The sequence below is a fragment of the Chenopodium quinoa genome, unplaced genomic scaffold (genome assembly GCF_001683475.1).
Source record: "Chenopodium quinoa cultivar QQ74 unplaced genomic scaffold, ASM168347v1, whole genome shotgun sequence".
Taxonomy (NCBI): Eukaryota; Viridiplantae; Streptophyta; class Magnoliopsida; order Caryophyllales; family Amaranthaceae; genus Chenopodium; species Chenopodium quinoa.
In genome coordinates, this window is record NW_018743014.1 from 2,243,354 (window position 1) to 2,267,619 (window position 24,266).

Genomic DNA, 24,266 nt, shown 5'->3' on the forward strand with positions numbered 1-24,266 from the left:
TCCTAGTTGCACCTAAGTCTTTCATGTCAAACTCCGAGTTAAGCATCTCCTTTAATCTAGCAATATCAGATTTATTCTTTGTGGCAACCAACATGTCATCAACATATAACAGAAGATAAATCATGGAACCATTATCCAGCTTACTATGATACACACAGCAATCATATGAGTTCCTGTCAAAACCATGCGAAACCATAAAAGAATCAAACCTCTTGTACCACTGTCGGGGGGATTGCTTAAGTCCATACAATGACTTTAGCAATCTGCAGGCATAGTGTTCCTTTCCAGGAACTTCGAATCCCTCGGGCTGCTTCATCAGAATCTCCTCCTCCAAATCGCCATGAAGGAAGGCCGTCTTCACATCTAACTGCTCCAGCTCAAGATCAAAATGTGCTACAATTGACAATAACACACGAATAGAGGTGTGTCGAACCACAGGTGAGAATATCTCCACAAAGTCGACTCCTTCTACCTGACTGAACCCCTTAGAAACTAGCCTAGCCTTAAAACGTACTTGCTCAGTTTCTGATAACCCTTCTTTCTTCTTGTAAATCCATTTACACCCCACAAGCTTCCTCCCTTCTGGTACTTTTTCCAGTTCCCACACTCTGTTCTTGTAAAGAGACTGCATCTCTTCACCCATTGCAGCAAGCCATTGCGCCGACTCACTACAACTAATTGCTTGTTTATATGTGGCAGGTTCAAATGACTCTACATCATCAGCTACACTCAATGCATAACCTGTCAACTCATCAACACAGCAATTTCTTCCCTCCATCTCTTCAATCAATCTAACAGGCTTCTTGATAACTCGCTTGGACATCTCAAGAATGGTGTCAGGTTGACTAGATGACCCCTGATTTGATTGCTCCACCTCCTTCCCAGAGTTAAAATGAGTTGGAGTAATCTTAGGTTCAGGAGTACCCGGCGTTGGAACATCAGCATCATCGTCAATATATTGTACCCGAGGTAAATCAGCAATGGTAGACTGATGTACCTCAAGCACCCCATCTGTCTGTAATAAGTTCTCCCCTTCCCTTCCCAAATCAGAAGTCTCTGTATTTTTAGTTGAATACATGGTGCTTTCATCGAAAGTAACATCCCTACTAAGGATAACCCGACCCTCCGAAGGTGAATAGATCCTAAACCCCTTCACACCATCCCCGTACCCAACAAAACACCCCTTCTTGGCTCATGGATCCAGCTTACCCTCACTAACATGATAATAAGCAACACAACCAAAAATCTTCAAATTTGAAAAATTAGGCAACTTACCACTCCAGATCTCAAAAGGAATCTTGAAATCAATTCCCGAGTGAGGACCCCTATTAATGACATAACAAGCTGTCAACACAGCTTCACTCCAGTACCTCCTCCCAAGACCTGCATTGGAGAGCATGCATCGAACTCTCTCTAGCAGTGTCTGATTAACCCGTTCTGCAACACCTTTCTGCTGTGGTGTCTTCCTGACGGTATGATGCCGACCTATACCTTCATCTGCACATAACTAATTAAACTCTTCTTTGCAAAACTCTAGCCCATTGTCTGTTCGTAGCTTCTTTATCTTCTTTCCTTGTCGATTTTCCACCAAAGTGTATCGGGACTTAAGCAACCTAAGCCATGTGTATCGGGACTTGTCATCAACAAATGACACAAAATAGTGGTAACCTCCCATACCTTCAACTCTAGATGGACCCCAGCAATCTGAATGGATATAATCGAGCACAACATCAGTAATGTGAGCACCCTTACTGAACTTTGACCTGTGTTTCTTGCCAAACACACAATGCTCACAAAATTCAAGGTTGGCAACCTTGACTCCGGATAGAAGACCCCTCTTAGACAATAGCTGCATCCCTTTCTCCCCTATATGGCCAAGCCTCATGTGCCAAATCTTAGTCATCTCCTGGTGGGATACTGATGCACAAACCGCAGAACTAGACAGTGTAACACCCTCAAAGACATAGAGAGTGTTTCTTTTGATACCCTTAAGTACCAACTCAGAACCTCTGTAAATGCACAACTCCCCATCTGAAAACACACCATTGTACCCCAAATCATCCAGAGTACCCAATGAAATCAGATTCTTTCCTAAAGCAGGAACATGCCGCACCCTAGTCAAAGTTAACCTCCTCCCATCAACAGTCCTCAAACTCATGGATCCAATACCTGTGACCTTACAAGGAGCATTATTACCAACTATAACCATACCCCCATTGCGAGGCTCATATGTGTCAAACCATTCTCGACGTGGACTCATATGGAACGAACACCCCGAATCTAGAACCCAGTTATCAGATAAATCACCAAACCTAGCAGAACTGACTAATGCTAAGTCTTCCTCTGAATTATAGTTCTCTTTCGGTTTTTCTTCGACTACAGCAGCTTGGGAGTTATTTTTCCTTACCGGACAATTAGCCCTAAAGTGACCAGGTTCTTTACAGTAATAACAAGTTTTAGTAGCAGTTTTACCAGATCCATCCATGTCGTTTCCAGCACCCGATCCAGCATTGTTCCCCTTGTTAAACCCCTTTTTCTTTTTAAATTTCCCGGACTTAACAAACAACCCACTACCATGATCCCCATTATCACCTATAGCTTTCTGACGAAGTTCCCTAGTATGAAGTGCTGCCTTCACTTCTTCTAAGGTCAGTGAGTCCTTACCAACAACAAAGGACTCTACAAAATTCTCAAAGCTAGACGGTAGAGACACAAGTAAAATCAACGCAGCATCCTCATCATCAATTTTAACATCTAAATCACGCAAATCAAGTAAAATAGAGTTAAGTTTTTCTAGATGTTCACGTAAGGAAGTACCTGACTGCATTCGGAGGCTAAACAACCGTTGTTTCAGTAATAATTTGTTGGTCAACGACTTAGTCATATACAATGACTCCAATTTCATCCATAATTCAGCCGCCGTTTCCTGATCAGCAACCTCCGTGATGATGTGATCATCAAGGCTAAGTAATATGGTAGAGTGAGCCTTCTCTTCCATAACTTCTAATTGCAAGTCAGTCAGTCCGTCTCCTGACCCCGAAGAAGTACTCTTTTGAGCCAACGGACGCCATATCTGCTGTTGTTTTAACAAAGCCTTCATCTTAATTTGCCATAGCCCGAAACTATTTTTCCCGGTAAATTTCTCAATTCTTATTGTTGAATCTCCTGCCATTGTTTCCCTCAAGAAACTTTCCAAGGATTAAACCTAAGCTCTTGATACCAATTGTTGTGCGACAGCGGAAGCAAAGGTCATAAACAATCAAGAAACAATCAAGAAACTCAATGCAAACAATAAGAACAACACCAAGAATATAATTTACGTGGTTCACTATCAATGTGATAGCTACGTCCACGGGCACTGAGATCAAAGTATTTCACTATAAACTGCAAAGATTACAAAGATGAATTGAATCTCTCAATTCGGCTCTCTCTTATTTCTCTCACCCTTACTCCAGCAATAATAACAGAGATTATATATATATTAATCCCTAATTAAAAGATACTTGGGCTACAAGATAAAATATTAAGGAAAAGATAAGCTTAGATTCCGTAACCGCGTAAGGTTTTCTCCGCCCGGTCAGACCGGGCAATGACCGCCCGGTCGGGCGCGAGTCACAACCTTTGGGAAACGGAGTACAAACTTAGAAGTCTTCTCCGCCCGGTCGGGCGCATAAGTCTTCTCCGCCCGGTCAGACCGGGCAATGACCGCCCGGTCGGGCGCGAGAAGCAACTTCTTTGAGAATGCTCCCAGGCAACTTTTCTTCTCCGCCCGGTCGGGCGGACAAAGTCTGAAGAGTTACGAAGTCACCTATACTTATCAACAGCACAGACCTTGAGGCCTGAGAATACACACAACTGTTTCTTTTGAAAGTTTTGCAGGCTTAAATTTTGAATGGTTCACATAACTGTGTCTAGTTTGTTGAGATGGTTGGTTTACTATTAGATGCTTCTAAAACCTTCAGGTATACGCTTTCAATGACAAAGAGACGTACTATATGTGTGAATATAACATTTCATTAAGAGAGGGTAACATTCGAAACCTCTTAATAACTGTGACATCTTTAGGGTATGTGGTGCATATTTTCCTAGCATGGAAATTTTGGCACCAAGGTACCCAAAATATTAGGGAATGCAGAGGATTGTATTATGGATCAATGCAAATTGACTGGTAAAATGGAAAGCTTCCAGTTTCCACTTTCGTGACCTAGCCACTCGTTTAGTAATCTATCACAGAGATCTAAGTAGCTATTAAGCCTGCACAACCACCAAAGAAAAAAGAAACCAGCATATGTATATTTGTAATCTGATTCCACATCACAAAAAGTATAGGTAACGAAAATAGTACTAATTGTGTTTCACACAAAGCAATGAAAGTTATGCAACAGGGCCGAAATAGGAAGACATATGTCTGCAATTCAATTAAGCAAATAACAAATTATGGGACTCTTATTGTTATCTTACTTCTGGAGCCATTTCTGTGTTCGCGGTCACTAGGCACATTTCTGTCGAATCATCAGGAACTGTTGTATCATGTTCAGTGTTCATCACCATAGCTAAGCACTCTTTCAATTCAGTGACAATCTGACTCATTGTTGGCCTATCCATTGCAGTTCGCTTCACACACGCCATAGCTATATCTATTACCCTCCAAACAGAATTCGTGTTCTGAACTTCCTGCAACCTTCCATCCAGGATTTCCCTCATATCCCCCGTTTCAAGAATGGGGATCACCCATTGAACCAACGTTCCAACTTTTTCTTTAATATTCACCATTGCCTCTTTACCTGTGATTAACTCCAATAGAACCACCCCAAAACTGTATACATCACTTTTCTCTTTCAAATGCTCTGTTTCATGATACCTAAACAAGGAGAATTGTTAATATACTATTTATACATCACTCTCAACAATTCCTAGCATGCTTTGGTTCAAAATTCATTAAATTTTTCATATGCACTAGATTAGAATCAGAACACATGTTCATAATGGTATTAGCTGCTTAATATGTAAATCAATAAACAAGTATGAGTTATACATGAATCTGCTAATGCCATAAACGGTTGTGTTTCATGTAAAGTAGAGGTTATAGATGTGTAACTACTAATGGCAATAGCATTGCACTTTGCACAAAATAATGGCAATAGCCAAAAAATGTGATACATCAGTTTGAACCTACTGTCAAAATTCTAGGAAATTTTTATCTTGCCTAGCATTTTAGCATCAGTTTGAACCCAAAAATGTTGCATAATAAAGGGCTGGGTTTTAGGATGTGCTTACTGAGGATCGAGATAACCTGGTGTACCAATCACCCTTGTGGATACATGGGTTCGAGTTTCATCTGGGAAAATTTTGGACAAACCAAAATCTGCTATCTTTGCCTGGAGATTTTTATCTAATAAGATATTTTGCGTTTTCACATCTCTGTGGACTACAGGGGGCCTGCAACCGTTGTGCAAGTATTCCAGTCCTACAATTAAGATTATGTTCAAACAAAGTCATGATTAAACATAGCTTGATATAACCTCTAATTTCCGAACAAAAATTTAAGTATACATATACTGCTTGCTGACCTTGTGCAGAATCTAATGCTATCTGGAGCCTCAATTTCCAACTTAGTGGCTTCGAAGCTGGTAGAAACAAATAATGAAGAGCACCATGAATTTCCCATAACACAAAATGTTATAACAATTACTGTTACAAATTTTAGCAAGGTATACCTGACAGATTAGATTGCAAGTTTCCACCAGCCATATACTCATAAACTAGAGCTAAGTTTGTTTCTTCTTCACAGTATCCAATTAGAGAAACCAAGTTTTTATGACGAATATCCATTAAGAGTTCAACCTGTTGTTAAAATGAATGCGAATCAATTAGGAAGGAAAAAAGAAAAAAAAAAAAAAAAAAAAAAAAAGCAGCCATGACCATATATATTCAATTTCCAACTTTTTCTGATCAAACCTCTATTTTGAATTGTTCAGAAGCGTGGATTGTTTGAGACATCATTTTAACAGCCACTTCCGTGCCATCATTTAGGCAACCATAGTAAACTACTCCAAACCCACCCTTTCCTAGTTCTCTTTGGAAGGCATTAGTCATGCTTGTTAACTCGGAATTGGTAAACCGTGTGAATTCACCCTTCCTTTTGCCGTGGTGTGGACTTGGTCTTTCATACAGTCTGTGGATAAAGGTTCACTCATGAACTAAAGAATCCAAAGAGCATCATGATTTAAATCACATCACCATTGAGTAATGTACTGAAAAAGGGTAATATATGCGGAATTGTACCTAGCAATACGTTTCTTGTATATAAAACATATGATGCAACCTGCAACAAGTAGAACCAATAGAGCAGAAATTGATGCTACATGAGCTACGTGTGCTTTACTTTTCTTCTTCTTCAAAGTACAGGATCTGCTCGAACATAGACCTGGAATGTTTTCCACACTTAACTCGGCCAAAACAACATAAACAAGTCAGGATTTATGCTTATGGGAAGGGGAACTGTCAAAGAGAGAAAGCTATAAGCTATTGAATATCTTTTGATATAAATACCTTAAAGACAGTGTTCCTGCTGCAGATTTTTCTAACAGAAGTTCAGGAACTGAACCAGTGAAGTTATTTTTTGAAATGTTTCTGCAAACAGTGATTGTCTTAATACTTCCACATAATTTGAACATATAATGTACCCCCGTCTGAATTTAGCTGTCACTTTGCTAGTCAATTACGCCATCATAGTCACAACTAATTTCAGACTGAGGGAGCTGAGAGGGGAAGAAAATGAGAGATAGAATGAAAAGTAAACGGACAAGGTTTTTAACATTGGCAAGTCTGCAAGAAGCTCAGGTATCATCCCAGTGAGGTTGTTGTCTGACAAATCCCTGAAATTAACGATATTATTCATAAATAAGAAGCTTGAAATGACTGAAATCATGCAGACCTCAAATCAAAACACTGTTTTCAAAAACATTACAAGATTTGTAACGATGTAAGACCAGCAAATGACGCTGCAATATGTCCTGTAAGGCCTTTTGAACTAAGATTCCTGATCACAAAATTGAACGGATTAACTTCAGAATTCGTTAATTACCAATTGAACAATACGAATAACTGAAAGCTAATAGAATAAGAAGTATGGTCATAAGTTCGTTCTCATCTTACACTGATGTTATTTTGGAGAAAATGGAACTGTAATAGTTGCAGACCACACCAGCCCATGGGTAACTCTTTGGAAAGCATGGATCTCCTTGCCAATTGTTCATCCGCTTATAGAATGACTTGATTTGGTTGAGAGCAAGAACTAATTTAAGTGTAATCAATTGACATCAATATCAAAAGACAAACATTCACTAATCATTCGACGATAATGATAGATTATGTGGCTAAAAATTTACCATCTGCTGCATCAGTGGACAGTTCTGAATTTTTTTTTACGTTAAACACTTCAATGGAATTCACTATTGGAGGAAGGGTAGAATTATTGGTTCTTTGGATGGTAATATTAAGATAGGAGTCAGTAATTGGTTTCTGGTTATAAAAGGTTGTAGTTTGTAGGTAAGGCAGTGTAAAGATGATGGGTTTTTGCACGCCATTTGAAGAGATAGCAAGTTCCCTGACTTCACCTTTAGGAAGTTTTGAAATCTCAGCAACATGGAGGAAGAAGTAAAATTCTGTGCTTATACCACTTGTTAGCCTGTAGAGTAATTCTATAGGTTGATTATCTTCTGGTACAAAGGCTGCTTTCATAACTGGTGATGGCAATGAATAGCCATCCGAGTCAACTTCGGACATGGTCTGAATGAAGCTCCCTGAAGTTGGGTGTCCAGGTGACCAAATGCGGTCAAAGACATCATCCTTGTATCTGAAACAAAGATTAGCCCCAAAATCATAGAATAAAATGAAGGTTATAGACTTATAGTTATACTAGATAGTTTCCTTTTTTGAGGTTATAAACTCTACTTGTACTTGTTTAAACTGACTATCATCCATTTTTAATGCAATTTATGTATTACAATTAATAGTCAAAAAGTAAAAAGAAACCCATATGCTGAACTTACCTTATTTTACTCGAGTTCAACGAAAAGTAATGTCGATGTAGAAGATCAAGCGAGCCAGAGTCCCTTCTATAGATGGAGTCAGTTAGATGCCTTAGTTCTAATCCTGATATAAAAGGTGTGCCTGAATCTGTATTCACGACACACACATACAAGAAATCAGTGGATGGTGTGTGTATGATTTCTTTCCTCACTCTCTTAGATGAACTATCTAACTTCACAGTGTCCCATAAGTCAACCCCTAGGAGTAGATCAAATGTTGGAGGTTTATTTAAGGAATCGTAGTTTCCATACATAAAAAAAGCTCTGATCAAATAGTTTCTGCCTTTCCCTTGAGATGGTTTTAGAGTGTAGCAGTTCTTGGTTCCCTCCGGAAAGCTTCTGAGATTTGTGTACTGCTGCTTGAAGTTGTCTGATTTGTATTCTGGAAGAATGTCCATATTAATTCCGCTGTCAATATAATGTTCATCGGGTGTGTAATACAATGTTGTAGAACTATCTGTGTAGCTTGCATTTGTCCCACAATCAATGCTTATGAATCCTGTTACCAGTCAACACAAAAGTTAACAACAGATTTGTTGGAATATTTGCTACAAATTGTTAGTGGTTAGTTATAAACTAATGTATAGGAATATGTTGTTCTGATGTTAGGCATGATCTAATAATGATTATGGGATTATGTTCCTTACTTAGAGAGATAGAAAGAATGATGACAAGCAAAAAGGCACAATCTTTATTTTAGCTAAAACAGGACAATAAATATGATTTCAAGCAGTATCTTTTCATGGAGCATTTTTGTGTAATTTTCTAAATGACTGCTACAATGATCTTTTCACCTTATATGAGAACTCCAGATAATAACCCAAGTAGGTAAAGCCATGCATTCCAGCTCATACAGAATAGACAAAAAGAAGGAAAGCTGCACAACAGCACTAATAGACAAACAACATAAAGAAAATATTCCTATTCTGTATTTCATCACTCCCCCTCAAGAGTGAAGAATGAGACTGAACTCCGAGCTTGCATGGTCATGCATATGAGCTGATTCATTTGTTCAACAGTTAGAACCTTAGTGAACATATCTGCAATTTGTGGAGAGCTATGAACATAGGAAGGAGCAATAACCCTTCACTTGACTTGTCTCTTCATTAAATGACAGTCAATGTCAACATGTTTGGTCTTCTCATGATGCACTAGGTTTGCTATAATAGCTAAAGCAACCTGATTATCACAGAACACTGGTGTTATTCCCAGCTTTGTCATTCCCAGATCTTTCAGCAATTGCTTCAACCACATCACTTCACACACTGTCAAGGCCATCGATCTGTATTCAGCTTCTGCAGTGCTTCTTGCAACCACAGACTGTCTCTTTGATTTCCAAGAGACTGGACATTTCCCAAGGAGAATGCAGAACCCTGATGTTGATCTTCTGGTGCTTTGACACCCTGCCAAATCACTATCACAGTAGGCTTTTAATTCGAGGCAAGAAGAATTCCTAGTTAAGTTGAGCCTGACAAGTATCTAAGCACTCTTTTGGCACACTAGTAGTGAATATCAGTTGGTTTGTGCATAAACTTACTTAGCACATGAGCAGTAAAAGAGATGTTTGGCCTTGTGACTGTGAGATAAATAAGATTTCCCACTAACTTCTGGTATGGCTCAACATCATCATTTAAAGCATTCCCACATTAGTAGGTAGCTTTTAGCAGTTGAGTAACAACTAGCTGTTAATTAATAGTGGGTAGAGGTTAGCTGTCAATGTAGCAGTTAATATTATGAGTGTTTGGAAAAAAAATAGCGGTTGAATCGTTAAAATACAGTAAAAATTCATGCATAATATTTTAAAAGTAAACAAAATTTGTCAAAAGCTGCCTGCTACCTTTCAAACGCTAATATTATTAACGTTTGACAAAAGCTACCTGAACTCTAACTCTATTACTAACCGCTACATAAATCGCTATATTATAAAACACACTTATTTTTTACTACTAGCTTAGTGTTTTGATGACTTGGTCCAAACGCTAACCACTACCTGAAACGCTACCGCCAAATAGGGCCTATGTCAACAATGTATTTTCTTTGTGATAAGAATATGCCTTTGTTCACTTCTGTCTACTTCAATCCCAATAAAGTATCTCAATTCACCCATTTCTTTCATGTGAAACTGAGATGCAAGAAACAAGTTTGCTTCAGTAATTTCTTTCATATCATTTCCTGCTACAATCAAGTCATCTACATAGACTAAGATGCCTATAAAATTTCTACCTTTTTTCTTCGGAAATAATGAGCAATCAGACTTTGACAAAGTGAACATATTGCTCTTCAAGGCAGCACTCAACCTTGCAAACCATTGTCTAGGAGCTTGCTTGAGCCCATTCAAATATTTCTTCAATTTGCAATCTCTGTCAATTAAGTTAATTTGCTCCCCCTCTCCTTAAACTTTAATTCTGCTACCAATTCCAGTGTACCCTTGTGGAAGCTTCCTGTACAAATCTTCCTGCAATTCACCATGCAAAAAACATTTTAACATCCATTTGATGCACAATCGATCCATTCTTCAAGGGCAGCAACTGCAAGCAAAGACCTTACAATGGTCATTTTTGGTATAGGAGCAAATGTCTAATCACAGTCAGCTACATATATTTGCTTGTTTCCTTGAACAACAAGTCTTAATTTGTCTCTCTTTTTCTCTCCATTAGGTTTGTATTTAGTTTTGTACAACCATTTAGAACCTATTGCCTTTAACCTTGTGGAAGAGCAGTCATATATATCCCAAGTATGTAGCATTATCCTCTAGTGCTTCTAATTCCTCATTCATTGCATCTACCCATTCCTTTCTCTTCACAGTCTATTTAAAGTGTTGTTGGCTGGAACAGAGACAATGGTTTTTATTTTTTCTCGGATAATCTTGACATAAATATTTGATGAGGTGTTTCCCATCACATAATCTTTGTGCCAATTTGGTGGCACGTGAGCTCTAAAGCTCCTTCTCACCGGCTCTTCATCACCACTCAGGGTGTGTTAACCTCATCAGGTTGATCAACTTCTCATGATCAATTTCCTCATCAATTTCTATTGTATCTTATTCACTATCTTCTATAGCTCTACTATTAATGCATATGCCAGTGTTATTTATAATTTCAAACTGGGTTTTACTACAAGGATAGAACAGTTTGTAAAGACAGATGGATTTATAGAACTTCACATCCCTACTCACAAAAGATTTGGCTGGCCATTTCTAAGATGCTCCTGTGCTATCTTTCAACTCTTTCATTCTGTTGTGGTCTGTCCACACAGCTTGTCTGATGAACAATTCCCATCTTGTAGAAAAACTTCTTACAACTTGTATCATCAAACTCTAATTCATTGTCAGATCTTAATTATGACCTTCACTTCCTTTCCATATTGAGTTTTTCCCATATAAACAAACTCTTCTACAACATTGTATGCTTGAGATTTCTCTTTCAGCAACTTCACCCAAGTAATTTTTGAGAAGTTATCTACAATTGTCAAGAAGTAATTCTGATTATACCTAGTTGCCAATTTAAAAGCTCCCCAGTGTCTATAAGTTCAGCTCAAAGGCATATTTTGCCCTAAATTAAAGATGCTCAAGGTGTAGTGTCTACAAATGTATGTCTTCACACTTATTATCAGTTCCTTTCAGCTCTTCAATTTTTCAGATTTTATTCATGGGGGCATGATCTAACCTCTGGTGCCAGTGAGTTGGAGTGCTCAGCTTGCTCACATTTCTTACAGTCCTTGGAATGGCGGTTGTTGATGTTGCATTCAAGGCCACTTTCTCACTACGCTTCTTCATTACAGCAAGCTTCTTTATTACACTTATCATAGATTCATTTATGAGATAGTATAGACCATTTCCAGCCTTGCTATTCCTCTGATCACTCCACTATTCTTGTCGTATATTACACAATAGTGAGCATGAAAATCTACTTTACACAATTCATTTTCCACCAACTTCTATACAGAGAGCAAATTATGCTTGAAAACTAGAACATACAAAACTTCTTTTGAGTTTTATCCCATTTCTAGGCTCACAGATCCTTTGTGAGTGATTCTTGATGAGTGGCCTGTAGAAAGATTAATTTTTGCCTCACTTTTGCATTTCTTAGCATTCTCTAATTTCTCAAAATTGCTTGTTATATGATCTGATGCCTTTGAACCAATGATCTTGGTTGTACTTGCTGTATTTGCATAGTAACAGCTCACCACGCCTGCATATGTGAACTCTTGATCATCTTCCTCTTCTTGACTTGCTCCAGCATACTTTCCCACACTAGACCACATCTTCACCAGTTGCTCTAGCTGACTTGCATTGAAAGGCAAGGTAGAAGAGTTACTGCTAGCTAGCGCTCTCGCACATTTGTACCTGTTCTACCACCTCTTCCTGTTCTTCCTCCTCTATTTCCTCTACCACCTCTGAATCCACCTCTGTTACTTTTCACTCTAGAGTCTTTTGAGCTTTTGGATGTCCACTAGGGAGTTCCTTCAGATATAAACACTTTTCCCTAGTTTGACCACATTTTTCATAGTAAGTACATGAAACTTCTCCTGCCATATGTTCACTTCCCTTGCTGAGCATTGCTAAGGGTTCACTTTCTTCTTTCACAGCTTTCAAGACTGCTCTCTGATTTTCTTCTTGATGCAGTGCATTGCATGCCGAGTCTACACTAGGTAAAGGTGTTTGCATAAGAAAATGACTCCTTTGTTGATTGTAACTGTCGTCTAGTCCATTTAGAAACTGGAATAGTTTCTACTCATCTTGATGTCGATTAAGGGCAGTGAGAAATGCAGATAGCTTGCCCTGGTGGTAGTAATAGGAGGTTGACTAGTCATGCTCTCTAGTTCCTACGACAAAATTTTCAACTTTGTGTAGTAATCAGTCACACACTTCCTAGACTGCTTTGTCTCTTAAATTCATTTATTTAAACCGATACTTTCTGGATCCTTTCCATACGTTTGCTGAAGTTGTGTCCTGAGAATAGTTATTAATAAACACAATAGAGTTTTTGATGGAATTAGATACGTTTCCCAGTATCTAGGCTATGATCATGTTGTTACTAGTATCCCATGCTTCTTGTTTTACTCGATCACTCAGATCTGATCTCTTCTCACGATTCCAGTCACAAATCCTTATTTCCTTTTGGATCATAGACTGAATCCATTTATCTTTTCCAAGATATGTAATTACTTGACCCTTCCAGTTTTTCTATACTGATAGAGTTGCTTCCATCAAATGGATGCAGATATAAAGGACTTGTAGTCTCTATTACGGTTGACATGTTCACTTAAATAGCAGGAATATTGTAGTATTTATCAATAACGGTGTCACCTTTATATGTTCCTTTTACAAATCTAGCAGCTCTTAATATTAGACCTGGCAAATGGGTCATTTGGGTCGGGTCAAATTCGGATCAACAAATATTCGGGTCGGTTTTGGGTCAGGTCGGGTTGTTTTGGGTTTTGGGTCACCAATTTGGGTGGCGTTTGGGTAGGGTTAAGTTCGGGTCGAGTCGTTTTGGGTCGGTTAAATTCGGGTTGGGTCAATTTGGGTCGGGTCAATTTTCGAGTCCATATATCGGGTCAAGTTCGGGTCAGGTCAACCCGAATGCCCAAATAAACAGATCAGATCGGATTCGGACCCTTAAGATGTGAGTCGGATTCAGACTCGGACTCGGGTCAATCGGATTCGGATCCGGATCCGGATTTAGACCCGAGTCCACGATCCGAATGTTGAACGGATCGGATTCGGATTTAGCCACCTCCGACTTGAATTCGATTCGATCCCATTCCTAATTGCAATAATTTTCTATTTGGGTATGTGCTCGGGTCAAGTATATGGCTTAAATTGGATAAGGTTATTTCAAGTATAAGGTAATTTAGTTCGGGTTACTTCGAGTTTCGGGTCTGTTTGGGTCAATTAATTCAAGTTTAATTAAGGTCAGGTCACTTCGGATATCGGGTCAATTTTGGGTCGGGTCACTTCGGGTCGGGTTACTTCGGGTTTCAGGTCAAGTCCACTTCGGGTCGAGTATGGGTCGGGTCATGTCAATTTCGGATCACTGTTTTCGGGTCGATTTCGGATCATGGGTCGGGTCATCGGGTCTGGGCCAGGATTGTCAGGTCTAGTTTTTTTATATATGTATAAAAATAAAGCTTTAAACTTTACTAAATAAATGCTACTAATATAATGACCTTCAGCTCTAATACCATGATGACAAGCATAAAGGCACGATCTTTATTTTAGCAAAAACAGGACAGCAGCAAATATGATTTCAAGCAGGTTCTTTTCATTGAACATTTTTGTGTAATTTTTTGAATGATTGCTACAATGATCTTTTCACCTTATATATGACAGCTCTATATAACAACCCTAAGCTAGTAGGTAAAGCCATGCATCACCACCAGTAATCTTCCAACTCATACAGAAAAGACAAAAAGAAGGAAAGCTGCATAGTAGCACAAACAGACAAACAACGTAACATAAAGAAAATATTTATATTCTTTATTTCATCAAAGAAGTAATAAGCCCTTACAAGTCATGTTCTGTTTTATGAGTGAAAAAAAATGAAGGGAAACCACCATGGCAAGAGTGGTTGAAAAAATATATATATATGATAATAGTGAGGAATCACGGTGAAGAATAGTGCTTCACAAATTCCAAATAATTGTCATAGATATGTGCAAGTGCAATTCTGCCGAGAAAAGTTGATAAATTATATTTATAGGATTCTTAGCCATATTTATGCTACTTATATAATTACTTTTTAGTTCAATTAGTTAGTTTAAAAGTCGCACTAGCATAAATTTTATTATCGTGTTGTATACCTTTTTTTTTTTGTGATTCTCTTAGTGTTTCAATCTTTCAAGTGATTTTTATAGCCATTTGTATGCTTTCAAAGTGTTTGGAGTTGACTCGGATAATTGACGGTTGATTTGTATTGTAAATGACATGTCGATTGAAGAAATTAATGGTTTGCAATCAATTCTCGGATCGCGAGCTTTGATATGTTAGTCGTGAAGTGTGTTGTATGAGTCTACGACTTAACGTAGATGACATGGTTTGAATTGAGTATTTGAAGGCAATAATCTTGCAAGCAAGGCTTAGCGCCGATGAGCCAAGCAATCCGTGTTTTGAAGTTGCGCCCGCATGCATGCTAGCTGCTTCCTCAAGCATTTACAAGCAATCGACAAGTAACGAATTTGCCTTGCCTGCAGTGTTTGCTGCCCTCATAGCCCGTTAGATGCGCACGACTTGCGTGTTGGTTCATTATTGTTGATTCGTCATCACCGTTAGTCCATCGTTAGCTTATGCACTTTTTATTTTCTTATTTATTTTCTTCAATTATTATTTTATTAGAATTTAAGGGCTTTTTTTGTGTAAGAATTTAAGTGCCTATAAATACTCCAAGGAATTATTATTTTACATTTTATCATTTTTACGTTCGTTGTAGTTTTCTCTAAAATTCTAGTTTCTCAATAGCATCTCCATGGATGATTCTTGGGTTTATTATTTCAATTCTTAGAAGTATCTTTTATTCCTTTTTCTTAACTTATTTATGCTTTTAATTACGTTTTCTATTTTAGATTTAGTTTTTATTGTTTATTTCATGTTTGAGTAGTTTATTTTCTAGGGTTTGGAAATCCATATGTTTATACAATGAATCTTGATTAATTAATATTTGTTGGTGGTTTGATTAAGCTTTAATATCTCTAACTGATAGCCTTTTCTATTAATCTTGCAATCTGATTAATTATTTGATTAATTCATGTTAATATAAGTTTGAATCGAAAAATAATACTAGTTATAAAGGCTTACATACAATTAGCAATTTAGATTATGTAGCAATTACACTAGATACTTGGTTAATTTGATCGAATTGATAATGATAATTTAATATATTAAAAACTAAAAGCATGGTGAACCACAACCTAGCTTAGGTTTTGTAATATCAACTTTTTAATTATAATATATATTAATATGAGTAGATTTTAACTATATATTCACAATAAAAGTTATGTATCGACAAGTGTGTCATTCAAAAGAAAAATTCCTCTTATTGATAAACAAAATATGTTTCTCAAATGGCAAAGTGGTAAATAAAGCCAACTATTTTCATTGTTCGTCGGCAATACCACTACTTCATTGGCAATTCCGCTACTTGAAGTAGTGGTTTTACCACTAAACTGCTACTTCAAGTAGTAGTGATTTAGCATGTGATATTACAATTTCGTCCCTTTGATAAACGTGCAACTTTGTTTTTCAAAATGAAAAATTGGGGTTGCCTCCATTTAAAATGATGCATTGAATTAGAAATAAAAGGAGTACATACTACTCGTACATTGCATATATTATACTACAACTCTATTCTCTTCACCCTAATAATATGATATTTAGTAAAATAAGTTCAGTAAAATAAGTTAGGCTCGGCAAAAATAAGTAACTTGAATGAACAAATTAAATACAAGGCCCTGCTCCCTTCACCTTATATTTTGCTAATTTGAAATTTACTAAACTGAAATGATCAAAAATTTAATTTTATTGATTTTCTATTATATTTGTTTTAAAAGTTATTGATCATACTGATTAACAATTATTTTTATTGAACTGAAATTATTTTGTCGAACTGAACTTAAATTATTTATATTGAATATTATTAAGGTAAAGAGAACACAGTCTAACAACAAGATAATAAAAATAATTTAAGTTTAGTAAAAATCTATCTAAGTTAAGCGAAAACAATTTTAGTAAATATATTTTAAACAAAAAAAAAATCTTTAAGTTAAGTAAATATCAGGTAAAAGGTAAAGAGAACAAGGTTTATCTCCATTTTGGAATAATTTCACCATTTCTTTCTAGCACAAGAATCTTTATATATACATACATATATATATATATACATATATACATATATATATACATACATACATATATACATACATACATACATATATATATATATACATACACACACACACACACACACACACACACATATATATATATATATATATATATATATATATATATATATATATATATATATAGGGTTGAGATTCAATGAGAAGGATCTTATAATGAGAAGAATGAGAAGGAATCTTAATCGTCCAAATAAAATCCAATGATTCACATTGCACCTATACAAAATGCATATTTAGTACAATATTATGCATATTTAACTAAAAAATTATGCACATTCAATTTTCACCTATTTTCCCCATTGTTTTTCCTATTTTACATGACTAATTTTTTCTCCTCCATTGAAGCTTGTTCAAAGTTCTAACTTTAAATTATTATTCAAATATGACAAAGTACTTGTGGTCGTGAACGACTTGCGAACAACGAATTCGATGTTAGGAATCTCTAGACTTCAATTCTCAGAAGCGTTCTCTATCAAATTGCATTTCCAAAATTGTAGCGTCAAATATTATATGCATACCATTCGCAATGTATAAGGATGTCTTACCCTAGAAATGATCCTCTTATAACTTAATAAAGATGGATTGTAATAATAATCAATCAATCGCCCGAAGTTTAAATTTTAAGTAGACATACTTAGCTCATCTGGAGAAGATTCAACAATATGCACATTTAATTCAAATACTATGCAGCTTAGTACCGATGATTTCCACATTTGACTCAATAACTATGCACATTCAGTACATTACGCATATATAAATGATATTCGATTTGCTACTTTTCTAAGTATCTGCAGAAATGAATGAAACTCTGTACACATTATGCATAATAATACGCACATTGAAAATCTGTAAAAAAAAAATTTGCACATTCAGTTCAAAAAATATGCACATTCAGTATAAAAACTGTGCACATAAAATCTTTCTCATTCTTTTCATTTTAAGGAATTTCTCATTTGACCCCAAATATATATACATATATATATATATACATATACATATACATATTATATACATATACATATATACATATATACATATACATACATATACATACATACATACATACATATATATATATATATACTAGTTTTGTGCCCGAGCGATACCCAGATTGTTGATAAAATTTAGGATGAATATTTTGACTTGAATGCATGTTAAGTACGGTCATATAATCCTTTTGGATAATATAGGATATTTAGACATACGATATAGTTTAATTTTTGTAGTTTTGTTTGTAAATAGATATCTATGTTAATATTGACTTAAAATTCTTTTTATTGAACTTAAATTTATTTTTTTTCCTAAACTCAAAGTAGTTTTACCAAACTAAAATTATTTTCACATACTGATTGAAACTTATTTCTACCAATTCTGTATTTTTTTTTTGAAAAAAATTAGATATATTATAAATGGATCTTATTTTAAAGAACTATTCAAAATGAATTTTATGATGGAAATAAAATCGAGTTATAGGATATTTATTATTAACTGATTGTAATTACTTTTATTGAACTTAAATTAAAGTACTTTTTCCAATATGGATCTTCTTTGAACCGAGTTATAGGATATTTATTAAAAGTTATGATTAATTTTGTATCTATGAAATATTAGAAGTATATCGATAATAAAACTCTTTATAACAATTTTATTTTAAAAAATCTATCTAAAATTCGCTTACTTAGCATCATGTGTCACAATAGTATCTATTTGTCGCCTATATGGTGTGACACTTGGCGAAAAAATGGAATGCTTATATGGTTGATAAATTATTATAATTAAATTTTTTGGCTTGAATGTTATATATGGTTATGTAGTAATCCCTTTTGATAATGCAAGATATTTAGACATACTAATATTGTACTTTTAGTAATTTTGTTTGTAAATAGAAATCTATGTTATTATTGACTTGAAATTATTTATATTGTTTCTCTACTATTTTTTTAAAATAAATTAAATATAATATAAATGGATCTTATTTTAAAGAACTTTTAAAACGAATTTTATAATGAAAATATAACTGAGTTATAGGATATTTATTAAAAGTTATGATTAATTTTGTATATATGAAATATTAGAATAAATAACAGTATTTCAAACATTTTAATCAAAAAGGTTTATCAAATAAAGAAAGGAAAATTTTGGTTCTAATGATCTCAACTTTAAGTCATTTGATTTTAATAATCCTAACGTTTAATTATATTTTAACAATTCATAATTAAGGGGTATTTGCTTTTGTTGGGCCAAATTATCAAACCCGATTTACGTTGTTCCTAAACACGTGTTAATGCCTAATTTTTTATTATAATTTTTTCAAAAAATACACCACCTCACATTGTCGGCTACCTTTCCCTTCAAGTAACTCCTACAAGTAACCTCTATCACACGGTGTGACCAGTCAAACAGAAAACTTGTTGTTAGAGAAATATTGTGATAATTTATATGGAAAATATAAAAATAAAAGTAGGTGTATTAGGATAACAATTTATGTACTGTAATATTTTTTTAGAGAAAAAATTAATTTTGAGACATTAAGAATCCATTCGTTTAATAATGAGGCAAAGGGAGTACTCCGTAGTATATAAGATTGATGTACATAAGAAGGAAAAATAAATGAGTTACCAGTTGTGTCCCGTGCATCGGTAAGGTGCCTCCTTTGATGCCGGTAGTGATGGATGCGTTGTGGTTTGGTGGCGGTGACGACAGTGATCGCGGTGGTACCAAGAAATAGAATCAAACATATAATATTGAGTTTCAGCATCGTATAAGAGCTGACGAACCCGTAAAATCAACTTGTTATGGAGCTCAATAATAGCTAAAGAATTTGGGAATGGGCTTAACATTCATAAACTAGCTAAAGTCATGCCTTGAGTTAATGAGTAACTTTTCGTGGCCCGGTATGCACCCAGTGATTGTTTGGTTTAGATTGTTGTAGGCCACTCGGCCACACCAGTTTGCAACTTGACCAACTTGAACAAAATAATTTTTGTTTTATGGTACGAGTAAATTTGGCAGAAAAATGTACTACTCATCAGTATGCATGTTACTTGCTCCAAACCTCTTTGGTGTTTTGGAAATACAAGGGAGGGTAAAATAGTCATTTAATATTTATAAAAGTATTTTTATGATAGTGATATTTTTTGTGTATTATTATGCATATACATTATACCATTAGATTATATGTTATCTACTTATCTTAGTAGTATTATTATATCTCATAGTGGTATAATATTTGATTAACAATTTACATACTTATTTGAACCATTAAAGAAATTTTTATACCACTACAATATTTTATGGTACTATTTACATATTTAATGGTACTTTATATTCATGGGGTGCATATAGGCGCATAGCAACTATTTATTTAGCATGTATATAGGAGGGCTTTTTGGGGTTTTCAATTTTTTTTTTTCGTTTGATTTTTTTTCTATAGTGGTACATTCATGTGTACTATTATGCTACAGTGGTACATTCATGTGTACTATTATGCATGTATAATGTACCATTAAGTATAAGTTGTCTTAATAGTACTTTTTGTGTACTATATGCACGTAGTGGTACTTTTTACCATTATATTTTCCACCAAATTTCCTTCTACTTTGGCCCACTTTCATGTGACAAGCTTCAACTTAATTTCAAGAATGTCATCCTATATGTTTGCTAACATATAGGTGCTATGCGCCTATAGTTATTTATATTAATGTTAATATTTACAACTTAGTCATCCTATTTGTTTCAAAACAAATAGGTGCTATGCGCCAATACTTAACTACTTGCTCCAATTTCTCCATCGCAGAGTTTTATGAGGAATAATAGAAAGTAATAAAAATTACGTATAAAGATGACGGAGGTGTTGGTTGGTTGAAAAATAAAAAAAATCTAAATACATAAATGGGTATAAGTGAAGAGGAGAGAGAATTCTTTTACATAATTTAAAAGTCAGTTTAACGAGAAGCCTCTGAAACCCCAATGCTTAACTCTTATTCACTCCTGCCCAAATACTTTAATCCCTCCAAAAATCCATACTACTCCCTCTATCCCCTAATACAAGTCTCTTTTGATTTTTTTGTGCGAAAATTAAGAAAGTTGTAAATCTTTTAAAACTAATGATTAAAAGTATATATGTGCATGTGGGGTTAGAGCGAAAGAAAAAGTAGTTGAGAATAATTAAAGAGATAAAGAGAGAAAGTGTTGGAAATTGGTGCAAAAAAGTAAAGGAAAAATAATGGCAACTCATCAAAAAGAGGGTAATAATGTCAAAAAATACAACCTTTAAATAGAAAGAGGCATTGTATTTTGGTTTACCCAAAAAGGAAATGAGGCTTTGTATTAGGGACGAAGGGAGTACTATCTAAAGGTGTGTTCTATTCACCTACTCCCTCCGTTTCGCATTAGTTGCAACACTTTTCATTTTCGACCGTTTCATATTAATTGCAACACTACTATATTTAAAAAGGACCCACCATTATTTTATAATTTCTTTCCCCCCCTAACTCCACTTTCACAAATATTTTATTAATTCTCTTTTCTACCAACCCCACCCACACTACTATTTTTTATTATTTTTATCTCTTACTAACAATACTTTATATTATAAGCCTATAAGCCTAGTCTATAATTTTCTTAAACTATGTTGTCAAACCTACTGTTGCAATTAATGCGAAACGGAGGGAATAATTTTCACTTATTAGAACTTATCTGAACTTATTAGACCTTATTTTAGTTGTAATATTAACTTGGACAACCCTTATTAGAATTTATTTTCTAAACTGAATTTATCTGAATTTAATTGAAATAAGGTGAACAAAACAGACCCTAATTTAAATTCTAAAGAAATTGACGGACTGACGGAATATGATGGAGATTGTAGAATACATCGGTAAACAAAAGGGATTAAACAAAAAAAAGTATTTAACTTGTATAACAGGTTACCGGTCATTAGGATCATTTTAAGAAGATTTAGTAAAAAATTGGGATTATTCTTATAGTTAATTCATAATTGGGATTATTTTGAGCAAAACGATAAAATTTGAGATTATTCCCATCAATTTTTCCAATTGTAAATTTCTTTGTTAAATTATCAAAATTCCCCACCTTAGCTTTACTTTTTTGATTGATTTTTTGCTTTTGTGTGACATTCACACTTTTGAGTGTCATCTTACCTTAATGCTTTTCTTAACTTTTTTCATCTTCTTCAAAAAAAAAATTATTAATATGTTGATTAGTTTTGATGTTTGTTTGTTATTTTCATGTCCATGTTTATTTAATTGATATTGGTACTTTTTCATGTATTTTGGATTTTGACATTAGCATTTAGTGAATGGTAAATCAGAGTAATATTGAGGAATTTTTTGAGATTACGGTTTTGGACGATTTATAGGATCAAATTTATTTGCTCGATTTAAGAAGCATACATGTTTGATACAACTATACAAGTCATACAACAATACGAGTATCACATGATACGTGCCCTCCACAATAAAAATAGGTTGCTTGGTTAAATGAAGAGTCTGTTCTGTACACCCGGATGTACCATACACTCGAGGTTATTTGTTCATTAATTTTTGCTCATTTAATAAATTAGTAAATATTTTTGCTCATTTATTAAATGAGCAAAAATTAATGAGCAAATAACCCCGATAGTACAGTATACCCGGGTGTATATAACAAATTCTAGGTTAACTGAGAATACTTAATTTTCAATTGTACATATTTTATACTATGAGAATATATGTAGTGAAATGTCTGCATGATGGATTTTTTTTTTTTTTTTTTTTTCTGAACTCTTATTAAATATGCTATTGCAAAATTTAGAACAAACTTGCTGTATTAACCAGAAAGTCCTACGAAACTCTTTAACTCCTTGTTTGTAGAGGGCACAGGCCAGATATCAATAGCAGATATTTTCTTAGGAGCAGCTTTTGCACCTCTTGCAGAAATATGGTGACCCAAATACTCCACCTTGCCAATTGCAATTATGCAGCATACATCTTGTTTTGCTGCATCAAACTAAACATTTGAGTCAAATGTTTCTAATGCTCAGTTAAGCACAAATATAGGGATTACTCGATCGGCCAGGGATTACTAAGTCGGCCAGGGGTTACTCAGTCAGGGATTACTCGTCGGTCAAAAATTACTCATCGGTCAGGGGTTATTTGGTGTGTGTCAGCTAATCACACGTGTGGCTAGCCGCACACAAAAGTTGCTGCAGTTTAGTCTCTGCTTTACACCAATCAAACTAAACAAGAATAGGGAACTTATCTTTCTTTTATTCAATTATTCCACACACAATCTCTAAGTGTTGTCTTTAAATCAAACTTTTTAAAAGTCAGTTGCGCAAAAGTGAAGTAAAGTTATACTGATTTAAATAAAATTACTTATGCTATTTTGATAAAGCTACTATATTTAAAAGAGTATGAAAAATGAGTGAAAATAACTCTATTACCTTTATAAAACTTACAGTAAAATAGTATAATATTTAAAGCTACCCTATACAAGGTTAAATGTTATCCTAAAATAATAGATATACATCAATATTATTTTAATACAAAATCTTAAATAAATTTGATTTATATTAATTTATTGTGGACCACTAATATTAAAGACATTATGTTAGTTTTATTAATAAAAAAACAGGTCACTATAAATTCACTGGAATAATCCCACCTTTGGGCCATTCAAAATTAATAATCCCACATTTCGATTATTATTTAATAATCCGACCTTTGGGTGCTTTTAATTTTTATTGGTCCCAACCGGTCATGTAACCTGTTATAACAGGTTACATGACACGTGGCGGCCTGTAATTGGTCAGAACATTTTTTTTTAAAAAAATTAAATTAATTTAAAGAAAAAATAAAAAAAAAGAATTAAATTTTTTTTTTTAATTTTTTTTTTAATTTTGGACAAATCAAATTGTGACACGTGTAAATTAAACTTAAAAAAAAAAAATTTACCTACCCAACCGGTTCTGGTCAAATGGGACCAATAAAAATTAAAGGCACCCAAAGGTCGGTTTATTAAATAATAATCGAAAGGTGGGATTATTAATTTTAAATGGCCCAAAGGTGGGATTAATCCAGTGAATTTTTCCATAAAAGTTACTGTATTATGTTAAAATAAAAGTTATTGTGTTTTTTATAAAGGTCATAAGAGGTTAATTTGTTTTAATGAAAATTTTCAATATTGATCAATATGAATAATAAAGGTCATTATATTCAACATAACGTCGTACTCTATGTTCGCAATATTATTAAATAATACACAAGTTTTAAT

General features: G+C 34.6%; 1 protein-coding gene across 1 annotated transcript; it reads right to left on the reverse strand.

The window, feature by feature from the left end:
- Nucleotides 1-4,149: 4,149 nt before the first annotated feature.
- On the reverse strand, nt 4,150-19,906 carry LOC110729907 (probable LRR receptor-like serine/threonine-protein kinase At4g29180). Its single transcript, XM_021909697.1, has 13 exons — nt 19,611-19,906; nt 8,055-8,592; nt 7,392-7,858; nt 7,159-7,297; nt 6,971-7,042; nt 6,807-6,878; nt 6,553-6,633; nt 6,286-6,444; nt 5,959-6,175; nt 5,718-5,844; nt 5,571-5,627; nt 5,278-5,467; nt 4,150-4,861 (listed from the first exon to the last, which is right to left on the reverse strand). Exons 1-13 carry the CDS (start codon nt 19,747-19,749, stop codon nt 4,453-4,455), a joined length of 2,667 nt encoding a protein of 888 aa, XP_021765389.1. The 5' UTR covers nt 19,750-19,906; the 3' UTR covers nt 4,150-4,452.
- Between the last annotated feature and the right edge of the window lie 4,360 nt (nt 19,907-24,266).

Excerpts from the sequence above, each read along its gene's own strand:
- LOC110729907 (XM_021909697.1), bottom strand. The coding sequence starts at position 19,749 with ATGCTGAAACTCAATATTATATGTTTGATTCTATTTCTTGGTACCACC. Across the intron at positions 6,445-6,552 it reads GCAGGAACACTGTCTTTAAG|TGTGGAAAACATTCCAGGTC; the intron begins GTATTTATATCA and ends GGCCGAGTTAAG. Across the intron at positions 5,628-5,717 it reads CTTGCAATCTAATCTGTCAG|CTTCGAAGCCACTAAGTTGG; the intron begins GTATACCTTGCT and ends TGTTTCTACCAG.